This window comes from Rhincodon typus, chromosome 10 (genome assembly GCF_021869965.1).
Source record: "Rhincodon typus isolate 14 chromosome 10, sRhiTyp1.1, whole genome shotgun sequence".
NCBI classification, from domain to species: domain Eukaryota; kingdom Metazoa; phylum Chordata; class Chondrichthyes; order Orectolobiformes; family Rhincodontidae; genus Rhincodon; species Rhincodon typus.
Window position 1 is genome coordinate 77,626,641 of NC_063341.1, and position 18,467 is coordinate 77,645,107.

General features: G+C 44.6%; 1 protein-coding gene across 3 annotated transcripts in view; it reads right to left on the minus strand.

Annotated features, from left to right (window-relative positions):
• Window positions 1-16,098, minus strand: part of LOC109922856 (mucolipin-3-like) — a 50,282-nt gene extending 34,184 nt beyond the window's left edge. The window contains exons 1-4 of one of the 3 annotated variants that reach the window (XM_048602486.1): window positions 16,029-16,098; window positions 15,467-15,618; window positions 11,597-11,829; window positions 9,021-9,197 (exon numbers count right to left, since the gene is read on the minus strand). In XM_048602486.1, the coding sequence (XP_048458443.1) occupies window positions 9,021-9,197; window positions 11,597-11,821 (402 nt within the window). In that variant the 5' untranslated portion in view covers window positions 11,822-11,829; window positions 15,467-15,618; window positions 16,029-16,098. Of the gene's footprint in view, window positions 1-9,020; window positions 9,198-11,596; window positions 11,830-15,221; window positions 15,429-15,466; window positions 15,970-16,028 lie in introns of those variants that run through there. The other 2 variants (XM_020522889.2, XM_048602485.1) reach the window with 2 other exon arrangements.
• Between the last annotated feature and the right edge of the window lie 2,369 nt (window positions 16,099-18,467).

Genomic DNA, 18,467 nt, shown 5'->3' on the forward strand with positions numbered 1-18,467 from the left:
ACAGCCAGAAAACAATCATTAATCCACGGCAGTGTATAAAAGCTCATGGGATAGAAGGTAATTTTTCTAATCAGCCTCCCGTGGGAGTCTTTATCAAACGGTTTCTGAAAATCTTAGAATAGTATGTTCACTGGCTCTCCCTTATAGAATTGAAAAGATAGTGAAACCAACTCATCTAGATTTCGCAATTTGGGCTGGGGGCACAGAAACACGGTTTCCTTGACTTTTTTCTCCACTTATAATATTTGTGACATGTCCGGAGAGTCAGACAAGTTAAAAATGGGTAAAATATAGGTGCATATTCATAAATTAGCAATTCATTTTCCTTTTCCTGCCATTCGTTAAGAAAAAGTAGTTTGGTTAGATTATATAATTATTTCATTGTTATTGATGAAAACATGGTGCACATTTCTTTTCATATTTGTGGCAACTCCTGAGACAGCAGGGCTCAATGTTGGCACACCCTCCCAAGTGAGTCATGACAGATGCCAGCGTGAGGCATGGTTTGTGTTACAGCCGAGGCTAGAGCAATGCACTGTTGGCCTAGTTCCACAGCTCCATGGGTCACAACATAAAATAAAAATACTTTTTCCAAATACTAAATTAACCAATTAAATACTTTCCCTATATCAGGTTTTAAACAAAAGATCTATCAACCAGATTTCTTAAAAGACACAATTATGGGTTTACAATCAAAATAAAGTTTATTCAATAAAAAGGCGATTGTGTTTACCATGTTAGCAACTCACCATCCTGACTCAGAATTATAATTAGCTTTATTGTCACACATACTCAAATGAGTACAGTGAAAAGTTTACAAGTCACCACTTACGGCACCATCTTAGTTACAAAAGTACCTGGGTACAGAATTGCAAGTACAAATTCTTAGGGGAAAAATAAATAAATAAAATGCTCAGAATAACAGTCCTTCCAACCCAGTCCACTACGGCACCTAGTCTCTAGTTAAGGAAAATCCCAAAGCCTTTTATTCGTGCATAAGGAGCAAGAGGGTAACTAGAGAAAGGGTTGGCCCACTCAAGGACAAAGGAGGGAAGTTATGCGAGGAGTCAGAGAAAATGAGTGAGATTCTTAATGAGTACTTTGCATCGGTATTCACCGAGGAGAGGGACATGATAGATGTTGAGGTTAGGGATAGATGTTTGATTACTCTAGGTCAAGTTGGCATAAGGCGGGGGGGGGGGGGGGCAGGAGGGGGAAGTGTTGGGTATTCTAAAAGGCATTAGGGTGGACAAGTCCCCAGGTCCGGATGGGATCTATCCCAGGTTCCTGAGGGAAGCGAGAGAGGAAATAGCTGGGGCCTTAACAGATATCTTTGCAGCATCCTTGAGCACGGGTGAGGTCCCGGAGGCCTGGAGAATTGCTAATGTTGTCCCCTTGTTTAAGAAGGGTAGCAAGGATAATCCAGGTAATTATAGACCGGTGAGCCTGACATCAGTGGTGGGGAAGCTGCTAGAGAAGATACTGAGGGATAGGATCTATTTACATTTGGAAGAAAATGGGCTTACTAGTGATAGGCAGCATGTCTTACCAAATTGATAGAATTCTTTGAGGAAGTGACAAAGTTGATAGATGAGGGAAGGGCTGTGGATGTCACATACATGGACTTCAGTAAGGCGTTTTATAAGGTTCCCCATGGTAGGCTGATGGAGAAAGTGAAGTCGCATGGGATCCAGGGTGTACTAGCTAGATGGATAGAGAACTGGCTGGGCAACAGGAGAGAGTTGTAGTGGAAGGGAGTTTCTCAAAATGGAGAACTGTGACCAGTGGTGTTCCACAGGGATCCGTGTTGGGACCACTGTTGTTTGTGATGTACATAAATGATCTGGAGGAAGGTACAGATGGTCTGATTAGCAAGTTTGCAGATGACACTAAGATTGGTGGAGTAGCAGATAGTGAAGGGGACTGTCAGAGAATGCAGCAGAATATAGATAGATTGGAGAGTTGGGCGGAGAAATTGCAGATGGAGTTCAATCCAGGCAAATACGAGTTGATGCATTTTGGAAGATCCAATTCAAGTGCGAACTATACAGTAAATGGAAAAGCCCTGGGGAAAATTGAGGCACAGAGAGATCTGGGTGTTCAGGTCCATTGTACCCTGAAGGTGGTAACGCAGGTGGATAGAGTGGTCAAGAAGGCATACGGCATGCTTTCATTCATTGGACGGGGTATTGAATACAAGAGTTGACAGATCATGTTACAGTTGTATAGGACTTTGGTTCGACCACATTTGGAATACTGCGTACAGTTCTGGTCGCCACATTACCGAAAGGATGTGGATGCTTTGGAGAGGGTGCAGAGGAGGTTCACCAGGATGTTGCCTGGTGTGGAGGGCGCTAGCTATGAAGAGAGGTTGAGTAGATTAGGATTATTTCCATTAGAAAGACGGAGGTTGAGGGGGGACCTGATTGAGGTCTACAAAATCATGAGAGGTATAGACAGGGTGGATAGCAAGAAGCTTTTTCCCAGAGTGGGGGACTCAATTACTAGGGGTCACGATTTCAAGGTGAGAGGGGAAAAGGTTAAGGGAGATATGCGTGGAAAGTCCTTTATGAAGAGGGTGGTGGGTGCCTGGAACACGTTGCTAGCGGAGGTGGTAGAGGCGGGCACGATAGCGTCATTTAAGATGTATCTAAACAGATACATGAATGGGCAGGGAGCAGAGGGATACAGATCCTTGGAAAATAGGCGACAGGTTTAGATAGAGGGTCTGGATCGGCGCAGGCTTGGAGGGCCGAAGGGCCTGTTCCTGTGCTGTAATTTTCTTTGTTCTTTGTCCTTTATGTCAGGACTTGACTCCAGGCTGTGCCAGGTTGGGAGACTGGGAGACTGCTCTGGAATCAGAGGCTGGAAGTCTACGCTGAGACCACGCCGAGCCAAAAGACTGCAAAGCTGGGTCCCTGCTGAGGCATGGGGTTCAAGTCTGCGCTAAAACCGTTAGTCCAGGACATCACCGAGAGGACAAAAGGGGGAAAAAAAATGCAAAAGAGAACCAAACAAAAAAAGAGAGATAGTAAAAGGAAAAGGCACGGACAGAGCAGATGAGCTCTGGCTGAGGAGTCCTTCTTCTCTGTCATCTTGGAAATATATGGACATTCCTTCACCGTTGCTGGGTCACAATCCTGGAATTCCCTCCCTAATGGCATTGACAGTCTATCTGCAGGCGGTTCAAGAGGCAGCTCACCACCACGTTCTCAAGGGCAACTAGGGATAAATGCTGACCCAGCCAGCAAAGACCATGTTTAGAAGAAATATCAAAGAAGTCATAGAATTCCTACAGTACGGAAACAGGCCATTTGGTCCAACACGTCTACACCACCTCTCCGAAGAGCATCCCACCTAGACCCATTCCCCTCCACTTGCATTTCCCCATGTCTAACCCACCTAACCTAAACATCCCTGGCCACTACGGGCAATTTAGCATGGCCAATCCATCTAGCCTGCACATCTTTGGGAGGAAACCGGAGCACCCGGAGGAAACCCACGCAGACACAGGGAGAATGTGCAAACTCCACACAGACAGTCACCCAAGGGTAGAGTTGAATCTGGGTCCCTGGCGCTGTGAGGCAGCAGTGCTAACCACTAAGCCACCGTGCCGCCCATTATTCTGGGATAGTAACCAAATTGCTTCAGTTCCAGTTAGACACGACTGCAGCAGTTAACAGTCTGACTGGCTCCATACTGTTAACAGAAATGTTTATACATTATTTTTCCTGTCATAAATGTATAACAGAACAGAAAGATATTAGTTTTGTTTGACTCAGTTCAGAAAGAAAACTAAGAATTAACCTCTATTTCTGAACTGAGTCAGAACAAAACTAATAGTTAAACATAGTTCTTATTTTTTTTGTTTCAGTACAGTTCATCAGAATAAATCCCTAACAGAGAGTGTTTTCTAGTTTGTGGAGCTTTCAAGGCAGGGAAGTTTTGGAGATAAAATCTTCAGGGTATTGGAAGTGAACAAAATTAGACCATTAGAACTGGGAAAGATTGTGCCAGCAGATTCAGAAAAGAATTTTAACATTCTCTCAACAGTTCAAGAATAAGCATCTGGAAAGTCTCAGTTAAGATTTTGAGCTGGTATCTGCTTCTATGTCTATCAGCTGAAGATTTACCTCATCATTTTGACCACTTTTTTAAAACCCCCATCTTTTGTCCATTGAAGTATCAATATTTCGGTCCATTATAGCAGTCTCTTTATTATGGAAAATAAAACTTAGGGCTGTCAAAGTTACATGCAGGTCAACAGCACTCTCTGCTGTCTGTATACAAATTGGACAGCACCTTCTGACGCAAGTAGACAGAAGGTCAGACATGAAAAGTTGCACTGCTCCATCAGGAGCTTCCAAAAAGGCTGAGCAGCAGCACGGTGGCTCAGTGGTTAGCACTGCTACCTCACAGCGCCAGGGACCCAGGTTTGATTCCACCCTCGGGTGATTGTCTATGTGGCGGATGCATGTCCCCCCATGTTAGCATGGGTTTCCATTGGGTGCTCCGGTTTCCTCCCACATTCCAAAGATGCTAAAATTGCCCCACAGAGTCCAGGGATGTGCAGGCTTGGTAGATTAGTCATGGGAAATGCAGGGTTACAGGGGTAGGGTAGAGGGCTGGGTTTGGGTGGGATGCTTTTTGGAGGGTCGGTGCAGACTCAATGGGCCAAAAGGCCTCTTTCCACATTGTAGGGAATCCATGATTCTAATACTAAGCTCTCCTCAGAATGTTAGGGATTATCTATTTCAGTCTAAGTGCTCTTTAAAATGGTTACTACTCACAAACAACCTCTGAAAATTTTTTAGTGTGGAATGTAATTCCACAAAGCTGGACTGTTGGATTTTTATTTTAACAAAAAAAAAAACTTTTCCCTTTGTTTTTTCCTCCCCCTGTCTGAATCTAATGTTTCATTCCCTCTATTTCATTTTCCATATCAGATTAGAACTAAATATTCTGGGTAAAATCCTGGAACTCCTTACCAAACAGCACTGTGGAGGACTGTGTACCAAAGAAGTCAATCTGAGAGCTCCCCAACCATAACCTTGGATGACCCAGGAAATCCACTTCCTACTGAAGATCAGACAGGCAGCATTCAAGTCAGATGGCCTAGAACAATATACAAAACTCAGATCTGACCTCCGTAAAGCCATCAGGGAGGCCAAGAGGCAGTACCTGGCCACGTTAAATGCCCAGACCTACCAAACAAACAGGCTCCCGCTGCCTAAGGGTAAGGCCTAAACAACATCATGGGATACAAAATGAAAAACAGCAAGATAGCGGACAATGACACATCCCTCCCTGACATGCTCAATGCTTTCTATGTTTGGTTTGAGCAGAATCTCGCAATGCCCACCCTGAAAGCCCCAGACACATCTGTTCCTTCTGTCACTGCTTCAGAAGTCAGGCCAGTTTTCCTGGGAGTCAACCCAAGGAAACCAAACAGCCCAGATGCTAGCCCCGGCCGAGCACTCAGATCCTGTGTCGACCAACTGGCGGAGGTATTCACCAACATCTTCAACCTCTCCCTCCTACAACCGAAGTCCCCATCTGCTTCAGGAAGACGACCATCGTCCCCTTTCCTAAGAAAGCACATGCAACGTGCCTTAATGGCTACCGCCCAGTGGCTCTGACTTCAATAACCATGAAGTGCTTCGTGAAGCTGGTCATGGCCCACATCAACTCCAGCTTCCCAACCTGCCTCGATCCCCTACTGTTTGCCTACCAACATAACAGGTCCACAGAGGATGCCATATCCCGAGCCCTGCACTCATCCCCCGAATATCTGAAAAAAGGCACCTACGTCAGACTCCTGCTCATTGACTACAGATCCATCTTCAACACCATTATCCCCTCCAGAATGATCTCAAAACTCCATGACCTTGGTCTCAGCTCTGCCCTCTGCAACTGGATCCTCAGCTTTCTGACCCACAGACCGCGATCAGTGAGGATAGGTACCTGCAACCTCCTCCACAATAACACTCAACACTAGAGGCCCCCAAGGATACATCCTCAGCCCCCTACTGTACTCCCTGTACACCTATGACTGTGTTACCAAATTCCAAACTAACGCCATCTACAAGTTCGCTGACAACACCACCACAGTGGAACGGATATCTAGCAACGACGAGTCAAACTACTAAAGGGAGATAGAGGGCTTGGTGATGTGGTGCAATGAAAACAATCTGTCTCTCAACGTTGGCAAAACTAAAGAACTGATCATTGACTTCAGAAGGAAAGGAGGAGAACACGCCCTCATCTACATCAATGGAACGGAGGTCGAGAGGGTGAAGAGCATCAACTTCCTTCCGAAGACCTGTCCTGGATTTCCCACGTAGATGTGACAGTCAAGAAGGCACAACAATGCCTCTTCTTCGTCAGGCAGCTCAGGAAATTTGCCATGTCTATAAGGCCCCTCACCAACTTCTACAGGTGTACCATTGAAAGCATACTATCCGGGTGCATAACGGCCTGGTTTGGAAACTGCTTTGCCCAGGACCGTAAGAAACTACAGAAGGCGGTGTGCACAGCCCAGACCATCACAGAAGCCAACCTTCCATCCATTTACACAGCTCACTGCTGCGGAGGGGGGCCAACATCAAAGGCCCATCACACCCTGGTAATGATCTCCTACAACTTCTTCCATCAGGCAGAAGATACAGAAGCCTGAACACACGCACCAGGATGTTCAGGTACAGCTTGTTTCCAGCCATTATCAGGCTGTTAAATGGACTCTAGCCTCAAATAATGTAACCTGCAAAGTAACCTGAATGTCTCCAAGTCTTTTTGATCTGTACATCCTTTGCTTGCTGTGATCTGCCTGTACCACTCAAACAAAACTGTTTGCTGTATTTTGGTACAGGTGACAATAAATCAATCGAGGACTGTATCAGGCAGCTCATCACCACCTTCCCCAGAGAAATCAGTTGGGCTTTCGAGCAACATCCACTCCCTTTTTGGGACCATCTCAGAAAATCATGGTGACAGCAATAATTTCAAAAAATATTCTTTTGATTGGTCTCCTGTGGGAGAGGGAATATTACCCAGAAATATGGGTCATCCTGAAAAATCATAATTCAGAAGACAACTGCACTGCTATCATGCAAGATTATGACTTGAAAAAATACTCAGCATCATGATACTAATTGCAAATGTTAAGAAACACAAAAATTGCTATTCTAGGTCACTCCGAATTGTAGCAGCTATTGTTACAAGGCAATGTTAGCACAGGCTAATGTTCCACTCATTTATTATACATCAGGAAAATGCAAACACAAACTAGCATGCAGTGAATTAGGGAGATCGAAATAACTTTAAAGGGAAGTTTAAACTTATAAGAAGAAACTATTAAAATGCAAAGGTGTCTTTTTTCTAAACAAAACAGTCCTATAAATAAAAATACAGAGTTGTCACAGACTATGAAGGGCAGCTGGTCGCACAAATCAGAGAGCAGCAAGATAGATAAAAGAATTGTTTTTTTGTAATTCCTTGCACAGGCTCAGAGTTTGCCAAGGACTGAAAATGTAATGGAACTCTGTCATGGTTATCATCAAGGGAAAGATGGCTCACAAATTGCACGCAAGTTCTCACAAAAAGCAAGGAGGTCAATGATCAAATCATTGTTGCTAGTGATGTTTGCAGAGGGGTAAATATTAGCCAAGAGCCAAGAGAATTACTTTGCACATCTTCAAAAACAATGCCATGGTAGCAACTCATTTGAAAGATCACATCTCTGGCAGTGCGGCACTCTCTCACTGCGCCGAGCTATAAGTTTAGATGCTCAAGTCACAGAGTCAGGTGCACAGCAGAGACAGACTTTTCAGTCCAACTTGTCCATGCCAAACAGATATCGTAAATTAATTCAGCCCCATTTGCCAGCATTTGGCCCATATCCTTCTAAACCCTTCCTATTCATGGATCCAGCTAGATGTCTTTTAAATATTGTAAGTTTACCAGCCTCATCACTTGCTCTGGCAGCTTATTCCATACATGTACCACCTTCTGTGTGAAAAAGTTGCTCCTCAAGTTCCTTTTATAATTTTCCCCTCTCACATTAAACCTATGCCCTCTAGTTTTGGACTCTGTACCGTGGGGGGAAAAGAAATTGGTTGTTCACCCTATCCACGTCCCTCATAGAACATACAGCAGCACAGCACAGTACAGGCCCTTCAGCCCATGATGTTGTGCCGAACTTTTACCCTAAACCTAAAGGTCTATCTAACCTCCACCGCTACCTTATACTATCATCCATACGCCTATCTAATAGCCGCTTAAATGCCCCTAATGAGGCCGACTCCACTACCCTCTCCGGCAATGCATTCCATGCCCCGATCACTGAGTAAAGAACCTACCTCTGACGTCTCCCCTATATCTACTTCCACTCACTTTAAAACTATGCCCCCTCGTGATAGCTACCTCCACCCTAGGAAAAAGTCTCTGGCTGTCCACTCTATCTATACCTCTGATCATTTTGTACTCATGATTTTATAAATCTCTAAGGTCACCCCTCAACGTCTGATGCTCCAGAAAAAATATTCCCAGCCTATTCAGCCTCTCCCTATCACTTAAACCCTCCAACCCAGCAACATTTTTATCAATCTTTTCTGCACTCTGAAATTTAAGACCTTCTGTATAGCAGGGAGCCTAGAATTGAATGCAGTCTTAGAGAGATGGGGGATACCATTCATTCCACTTAAACTAATTCTCCATTGAAAGCTACAATGCCTTTTCCAATAGTGTGCACCTCCCTCTTGAACCCTCGTTTCTGTTAATCAACCCAATAGGTCAGTCTGGGTGGGTTTGAAAAGGGATACTTCTGGCATATTTGATAATTTGCCTTTTCCAGAAAGGTCTTTTAGAAATAACATCCCTTGAAAAGAACCCATTGTCTTGAAATGCAAACTGATCATATGTGGAATATATATCTCATTTATTCTGAAGTATTAAAACCTCACACCACGTACACCAGGAAACGGAGCAAACAAACATTCGATCGAATGCAATGATTCACTTACCTGACTGAATATAAATGAAAGATACTCATAGACTTCACTCTGTGTGTAGATTGTAATGTCATTCTTGTCATTATCATTTGCATCTGCGTAGTTTTTAAGAAAGAGATGTTTAAAAGCTATGGTGTTCTCCTCCTTGAAGAGTACTACCATTTGATTGCTCAGTCCAAACAGAACCAACTGCAAAGAAAAAATTAAGATAGTGATTGCATTACCATCAAGCTCAAAGATGAAATATTTCCCTGAAAATAAATGCTCTATCCCATATCAATGCCTATAGCTACGGACTGTTTTTAAGCTACATTATTGAACAACTGTTCAACACCACGGCTAGGATTTCTGGTGGAACACAAATGGCAGAACCTTCAACACGATTCACTGCTCACTGACTAACTTTCAGGTGACCTTTTGTTTCTGGGAGCTTCTCTCAGAGAGAGTATGGGGTGATCCAGTGGTGTAGAATCATAGAATCCCTGCAGTGTGGAAGCAGGCCATTCAGCCCATCGAGTCCACACTGACCCTCCAAAGAGCATCCCACCCAGACCACACGTCCCACCCTATTTCCCATGGCTAATCCACCTTCCCTGCACATCCTTGGACACTGTGGGCAATTTAGCATGGCCAATCCACCTAACCTGCACATCTTTGGACTGTGGGAGGAAACCGGAGCACCCAGAGGAAACCCATGCAGACACGGGGAGAACGTACAAACTCCACACAGACAGTCGCCCGAGGGTGGAATCGAACCCAAATCCCTGGTGCTGTGAGGCAGCAGTGCTAGCCGCTGTGCTGCCCCAAAGAAGTAATATCACCGGGCTGGTAATCCAGAACCCTAGGCTAATGTCCTGGGGACGTGGATTCAAATCTCACCAAGGCGGATGGTGAAATTTGAATTCAATAAAACTCTGGAATTTGATGGTTAATGGTTGTGAAAATCCATCTGATTCCACCAATGTTCTTTAGAGAAGGAAATCCGCAGTCTGACTCCAGACCCATCAATATGGTTGGCTTTCAACTGTTGTCTGGACATTTAGGGATGGGCAAGGAATGCTGGCCTAGGCAGAGACACCCACTTGCCATGAAATGGGCAGAAAGGCCACCACCATTGAGTTTGATAACTGTAGAATCATAATGACAGGATGGAGAAAATTCCTGGTGAAAATGCAGTGTTCATTTGCTCACTCCATTGTATACCAATGAATCAAACACTCACTAGAATTCACAAGTGTTCTTCTACCTGTGTCTGTTGGGTTTGGAGGTGCATATTCGCTCTGCTCCTGAACATTTGTAGAGATTAAACTCTAGTTATATCCTTCATTACCTGGATAGAAGTCTTTTCCAAAACAAAAAATCAATTGTAGGATTGTGGACATTGCTCAATACAGTGTGGAGCTGGAGGAACACAGCAAGTCAGGCAGCATTTCCTGCTCCTCTGATGCTCCTTGACCTGGTGTTCCTCCAGCTCCACACTGTATTGACTCTGACTCCAACATCTGCAGTTCTTGCTATCTCCTTGTGAACATTGCTGACTAAATGAGTACTTACTGTCCCATCCCGAGTTGCCCATCAAAAAGGTGGTGAAACCTGGATGAGTTCAGCTCCAACAGTCAACCTTGATACCATCCAAGAGGAAAAGATATATGGGAACACCATCGGCAATTTCCCCGTCAAGCCACTCACCATCCTGACTTGGAAATATATCGCGGTTCCTTCACTGTTGCTGGGTCAAAATCTTGGAATTCCCTCCCTAAAGTTATTTGTGGGTCAACCTACAGCACATGGACTGCACTCATCCAGTCAGATGCTCAATAGTCACTTGAATGGAGATGTGTAGATAGTGGACAGGCTTTGGAGATGGGAGAGGAGATAGTCATCACAGAATACCAAGCCTTTGACCTACTGGCTGATCCAGTTCAGTTGACTGGTGATCTAATTCAGTTTCTGGTCAATGTGAGCTCCTAACACATTATGTCTGTGAATTTAGCTGTTAGGGTGAGGCTTTCAGAATATTAACCCAACAACTTTGAAGGAATGGAAATACAGTTCCAAGTCAGGATGGTTTGTGATTCAGAGGACTTGTAGGTCCTAGAGTACCCATATATCTGCTGCCCTAGCACTTATAGATGGTGGAGGTCATGAGTCTGGAGAGTGCTGTCCAAGGAAACTTGACAGCATATCTGGTAAATCGTATGCACTGCTGCTAAGTATTGGTGGTGGAGGGAGTGGATGTTTGTGGATGTAGTGCCAATCAAGTGGGGGCTGCTTTGTCCTGGATGGTGTCAAGCTTCTTGAGTGTTGTTGGGGCTGCACCCATCCAGGCAAGTGGGGAGTATTCCATCACACTCCTTATTTGTCCCTTCTAGATGACGGGCAGGCTTTGAGGGCACAAAGTTACTCACCAGCTTGAAGCTGTCCATTTCAAATAAAACATACAAAGGTCAACAAAGATTTTGTCCCCATGCAGAGATTTTCATATCTTTCAGTGATCTAAACCCTAAGGCTTTTTCCAATCAGTTTGGCAACTTAGCCATTTGCAAGCAGCAAAACAAATACTTAAAAACAACAAAAACAGACCCTACCTGGAGAGTAACCATCGCTATTTTTAGGAGCTGCACTCCCAGTTTCCATGGCTTACGACCACGAGCTTGAAATTTTTCACATGGATTCATGAAGAAGAATTTCAGCTTCCTTCGGAGTCGATCAGGAACAGCAGGGTCACACAGATGTCCACAATTCCTCACCCGAGAGTGTATATCTACAGACGCTCCACAACCATTGTTGACGATCAGCTCTGGATTCTCCATAACAGTTGCTTAGTAAAAAAAAATGTCACAACTCAATCAGACTCACCTTTTGCTTCATTAGCATTTCTCCATCATCCCTTTTATCCTGAGCTGAGCTCCGAAAACTTGCATTCTCAAATAAACCTGTTGGACTATAACCTGGTGACATGCAATTTTTGACCTTATCCATCCAATGCAAGGGCAAGAAAAAGAAAACATCAGTTCTCTAACTTCTCCAAGCTCTGGTGGATCATCAATTTAAAACATTAACCATTTTTCTCTCCACTGATGCTGCTGACTTCCTGCCAAGTAAATCCAGTATTTTCTGCTACCCTTTTAGCTGCCCAAAATCTGGAGAATTTTGCTTTTGTTAAAATAACGTTTCCTTTGGGAAGTCAGAATGTCCTGACCAACAAACACAAACTGACAGAACGCATGAAGAAGGTGAGGAGGTTGCACAAGGTGTCACTGGAAGAAGAAAGTAGGAAACAGAAACATAGGAAAATAGGAGAGATAGGCCATTCAGCCCTTCAAGACTGCTCTGACATTCATATGATCATGGCTGATAACCCAACTCAGTCCATCATGTAGTGCAGAACCCAGTCCATCACGCAAACCAGGCTCCATTCCATTGACTTCATCTATACTTCCCACTGTATTGGGAGAGCAACCTCCCTCCCACTGTTGGGCAGAAGATATAAAAGTTTGAATACAGATACAAGAACAGCTTCTTCCCTGCTATCAGACTTTTGAACAGACCTCTCAAATATTAATTCTGATCTTCTCTGCACCCTGACCCCTGAGGAACTCTACTTGCCACGATCTGCCATCCTGAAAAAGACTCCTTTACTGCAACTCCCTGCATTCCATCAGTCAGCCAATCCTCTATCCATTCCTATAGCTTGCCTCTAACACCATGGGCTCTTATCTTACACAGCAGCCTATGCAGAACTTTGTCAAGAGCCTTCTGGAAATCCAAACAGATCACTTCCACCAGCTCTCCTTTGTCTAACTTGCTCATTACCCCCCTCAAAGAATTCTAACAGATTTTTCAGTTAGACAAATGACTTGCCCTTGATGAAGCCATACTGACTCAGCCCTATTTTACCATGCACTTCCAAGTACTCCACAATATCATCCTTGATAATGGAGTCTTACCAATGACTGAAGTCAAGCCAACCAGCCTATAGTTTCCAGTCTCCTGCCTCCCTTCCTTCTTAAATAAGGGTGTTACATTAGACATTTTCCAGTCCTCTGGGCCCCTCCCTGACTCCAGTGGTTCCTGAAAGATCACCACCAATGCCTCTACAATCTCCTCAGCTATCTGCTTCAGAACTCTGCAGTGTAGTCCATCCAGTCTGGGTGATTTATCGACTTTCAGACCTTTCAGCTTCCCCAGAACCTTCTCCTTAGCGATGGCCACTACACTCCCCTCTGCCCCCTGACTCTCAAAGTTCCCGTATACTGCTGGTTTCTTCCCATGTGAAAACTGACACAAAATACCTATTCAGTTTGTCCACCATATCTTTGTTCCTTACTACGACTTCTCCAGCCTCGTTTTCTAGTGTCTAATATCCAATTGTGCCACGCTCTTACCTTAGATATATCTAGAAAACTCTTGCAATCTTCTTTTATATTACTAGCAAGCCTACCCTCATATTTTATTTTCTCCCCCCCCTTATTGCTTTTTAAGTTATCCCCTGCTGGATAACTTTTTTAAGGCCTTTTTAAAGGCCTCCCAATCACTTGGCCTCCCTCTAATCTTCACCACATTAGATGCTTTCTCTTTTATTTTTATGCTGTCTTTGACTTGCCTTGTCCTCCGTTCAATATGTTTATTCATCCCAAGGAAGAAATTCTGCTGTGCTTCCTGAATTACCCCCAGAAACTCCTGCCACTGCTGCTCCACCATCTCCCCTTCCAATCAATTCCGGTCAGCTCATCCCTCATGTCTTTGTACTTACTGTTACTCAATTGTAATACAGTTACATCTGATTCCAGCTTCTCCCTCTCAAACTGCAGGGTGAATTCTTTCATGCTGTGGTCACTGGCCCCTGGGGGTTCTTCCACCTTAAGCTCCCTAACTTGTCTGCTTTCTCCTAATTCCCTTTGATCCATTAGATGTAACAATTATATTTAACTCCTCCTTGATGACTGGGGAGTCCAGAGAAAGAGGTCACAGTTTAGGGACTCTGGGTGGGCCATTTATGCCTGAGATGAGGAGAAATGACTTCACCCAGAGAGTGGGGAGCCTGTGGAATTCTCTGCCACAGAAAAAGTGGTTCAGATCAAAACATTGAATGTTTTCAAGGAGTTAGATACAGTTCTTATAGCTAAAGGGATCAAAGAGTGTGGGGAGAAAGCGGGAAACAGGGGACTGCGTTGGATGATCAGCCATAATCGCAATGAATGGCCTATTCCTGCTTCTATTTTCTATATCCTTATCTGGCCTGGACTACACGCGACTCCAGGCCCACAGCAATGTGATCGGCTCCTAACTACCCTCTGAAATGGCTGAGCAAGCCATCAATTAGGGACGGGCAATAAATTGCTGGTGATGCCAATGATGCCCACATCCTGCGAATGAAGTTAAAGGTAAAAGCAACAGCAAACGCTCCGTGCCGATACATTTGCCACACAGGATGCAGTTGTCTCACACCGATGAGCCATAGTCACAACAAACAGAAATTCCCACAGCAACAATCACACAAGTATAGGCAAGAAGGTCCTAATTAGTCTTTGTAGAGAGTGATGGAAATGGGAAGGCAAGGTCCAACCAAGTACAAAATTAATTTAAAAAATCTGAACTCTACAAAGTTGCTATTCGGTGTATGACTCGATTCAGGGTCATTAATCCGAATAACCTCCAATCAAATAAGAGTTTATTTTGTTCAAGAAAGACATAATAAGGCAAATATGAGAATATCACCCAGGAACATTAAACATAGCTGGAGTCTTTAAGGAGACCCCTTCTAGAAACAGGAATTAAACTGCAGGTATGCCAACTCCTCTAACTCCAGAGTTTACCACACATTACTTCAGCTTTCCCTTAATGTGTCAGGTTCTTTTGGTTTTAGTCTGGCTAATTCCAGGAAGCTGCTTCCAAAAGACAACAAACGGTTAAAAGAAAGATCAATGTGGGACAAAAAAAGAAAGAACCCAGCAGGAATTATTTTAAAAGAAATGGTTGAACGTCATTCCCACGACCATTTCGGAAAACATTGTTGCTGTTGGAGATAATTTTGGTGGAACTCTACAACTCCAATCTTTAGGAATGCTGTAGCTGTATCGTTAAAGGACGCCTCGCAGCTTCCGGAAAGGACAGAGGAGGTGTCTATTTGACTCAGTACCAAAATATTAAACCTTTATTACAAGGCCGAATTAAAAGCCCACATTATTGTCATCCTAAAAAAAAACTGACCTTGTATCTTATCAGGGAATGAAGCGCGCACAGGCAGAAACTGCATTTCACACTCTGAGGATTCCCTTACTGCGTTTTCCATGTTATTGATACTAGCATAGAAATAAAACCTTTCCCTGTAGCCGAACCCCTACTTTTGAAATTTTGCAATGACACTAACGCCCTGAGATTAACGAGGAGCACTCCATTAACCTAATTGAAAGCAAGAAATCCAACATTCGGTACCAAATGCGTGGAGAACTCACCTCTTGTGTTAATTACACCCAGGTTAATTGGCCGCTACATCTATCTCCTTGAGCCGACGATGTGCTTCCCCAGGCCCGCTGCTAAACTGCAGGAGCTGGAACCCCCAATCCCGGGGATGGGTGGATTTTTTTTTGGGGGGGGCGGTTCCTCTCTGTGGAATCAAAGTGAACACAGCAAAGAGATGACAAAATCTAGACAACTCTGAAATCAGACAAGAAAATGTCTGTCTCTCTCTCTCTCACACACACACACACTCTCCAGGTCCAGGTACTGTTGGAGAAGATGACTGTTATTAATGTGTTAATATTTCGTTCTCCCCCGATCCAGGGGGTATCATTCCCCTGGCTATGAGTTGGGAAGGGATTGTACATTCAAGTCCCACCCCACAGTCTGACACAGTCCTGCTGCAGTACTGTACTGTCAAAGGGTGTATCTTCTGTGGTATAAGAAGACAGATGGACTGAAAGGGTTAACTCGGAAGCTTCCACACACTGTTACATAAAGACTGCCTCTGGGACTAGTTAGTCAGTCTGTTGTTAGTTCTATAGCCAGGCAACATACCTGTTAATGTAATTAACCAGTGTTATGCTAATAGATTCTGGTATCAACTACTTCCTGTCGCTAAAGCATGTGGGAAGGACTGTTGGGGCATAGTAGTAATGTCCCTACCCCTGGATCAGGAGGCCCAGAGTCAAGTCCCACTTGCTCCAGAGATATGTAAAAACATTACATGAAGAGATTGATTAGAAAAACAGGTTATTTAAAAAAAAATAAACTGTGCAGGGCCCTCTTGTGGCACAGTGGTAGTGTCCCTACCCCAGGACAAGAGGACCAAGCTCAAGTTCCACCTGCTCCTGAGATGTGCCATAACATCTCTGAAAAGCTTGATTAAAAATTACTAAAGTATGAGCCTCTTCTGCTGAAGACTAATTAGTGGTTAATCCTTCACGACATTGTAATAATAAGCTTGTATTAGACACATATGCTCAGAGAAAACCCTCGCAGGACCAAGTGCTGTCTAAAGGCATTTCTTAGAAGATCTTTTGACCCTGATATTCTTGGGTAAAAGATCCCACGGCACTATTGTGAAAGAAAGCAATGGAACTCTCTGTGGTTTCCTGGCCAATAATTATCCCTCCAAAAACATCACAAGAACAGATTAACAAGAACATACTGGACCTCACCCTTACCAATCTGCCAGCTGCAGTTGTATCTGTCCATGGCAGTATCTGTAAGGGTGATCATCCCACAGTCCTTGTGGAGATGAAGTCCCGCGTTCACATTGAGAACAACCTCCACCGTGTTGTGTGGCACTAGAACCGTGCTAAATGGGACAGACTTCGCACAGATCAAGCAACTCACGACAGGGCATCCATGAGGTGCTGTGGGCCATCAACAGCAGCAGAATTGTACTCCAACACAATCTGTAACCTCATGGCCCGGCATATCCCCCACTCAACTATTACCATCAAGCCAGGGGATCAACCCTGGTTCAATGAAGAGTGCAGGAGGGCATGCCAGGAGCAGCACCAGGCATACCTGTAGATGAGGTACCAACCTGGTGAAGCCACCAAACAGGACTACTTGCACGCCAAACAGCGAAAGCAGCAAGTGATAAACAGAGCTAAGCGATCCCAAAACCAATGGATCAGATCTAAGCTCTGCAGTCCTGCCACATCCAGTCGTGAATGGTGGTGGACAATTAAACAACTCACTGGAGGAGGAGGCTCCACAAATATCCCCATCCTCAATGATGGAAGAGCCCAGCACATCAGGGCAAAAGGTAAGGCTGAAGCATTTGCCTCCTTCAGCCAGCAGTGCCGAGTGGATGATCCATCTTGGCCTCCTTCGATGGTCCCCAGCATTACAGATACCAGTCTTCAGCCAATTCGATTCACTCCACATGATATCAACAAATGGTTGGATACATTGGATACTGCAAAGGCTACGGGCCCTGACAACATTCCGGCAATAGTACTGAAGACTTGTTCTCCAGAAATCGCCGCTGCCCTAGCCAAGCTGTTCCAGTGCAGTTACAACACTGGTATCCACCCGACAATGTGGAAAATTGCCCAAGTATGTCCTGTATACAAAAAACAGGACAAATCCAATCCGGCCAATTACCGCCCCATCACTCTACTCTCGATCATCAGTAAAGTGATGGAAGGTGTCACTAACAGCGCTATCAAGCAGCACCTGCTCAGCAATAACCTGCTCAGTGACGCCCAGTTTGGGTTCTGCCAGGACCACTCAGCTCCTGACCTCATTACAGCCCTGGTTCAAACATGGACAAAAGAGCTGAATTCCAGAGGTGAGGTGAGAGTGACAGCCCTTGACATCAAGGCTGTATTCGATGGAGTGTGGCATCAAGGAGCCCTGGCAAAACTGGAATCAATGGGTATCGGGGGCAAATGCGCCGGTGGTTGGAGTCATACCTGATACATAGGAAGATGGTCATGGTTGTTGGAGGTCAGTCATCTCAGGTCCAGGACATCTCTGCAGGAGTTCCTCAGGGTAGTGTCTAGGCCCAACTATCTTCAGCTGCTTCATCAATGACTTTCCCTCCATCATAAGGTCAGAAGTGGGGATATTTTGATGATTGCACAATGTTCAGCACCATTCGTAACTCCTCAGATACTGAGGCAGTCCGTGTTCAAATACAACAAGATCTGGACAATATCCAGGCTTGTGCTGACAAGTGGCAAGTGACATTCGCACCACACAAATGCCAGGTTATGACCATCACCAATAAGAGACAATCTAACCACCGCCCCTTGACATTCAATGGTGTTACCATCACTAAATCCCCCACTATCAATATCCTGGGGGTTACCATTGACCAGAAACTCAACTGGACTCACCACATCAACACAGCAGCTACAAGAGCAGGCCAGAAGCTGGGAATACTGCGGCAAGTAACTCACCTCCTGACTCCTCAGAGCCTGTCCACCATGTACAAGGCACAAGTCAGGAGTGTGATGGAATACTCCCCACTTGCCT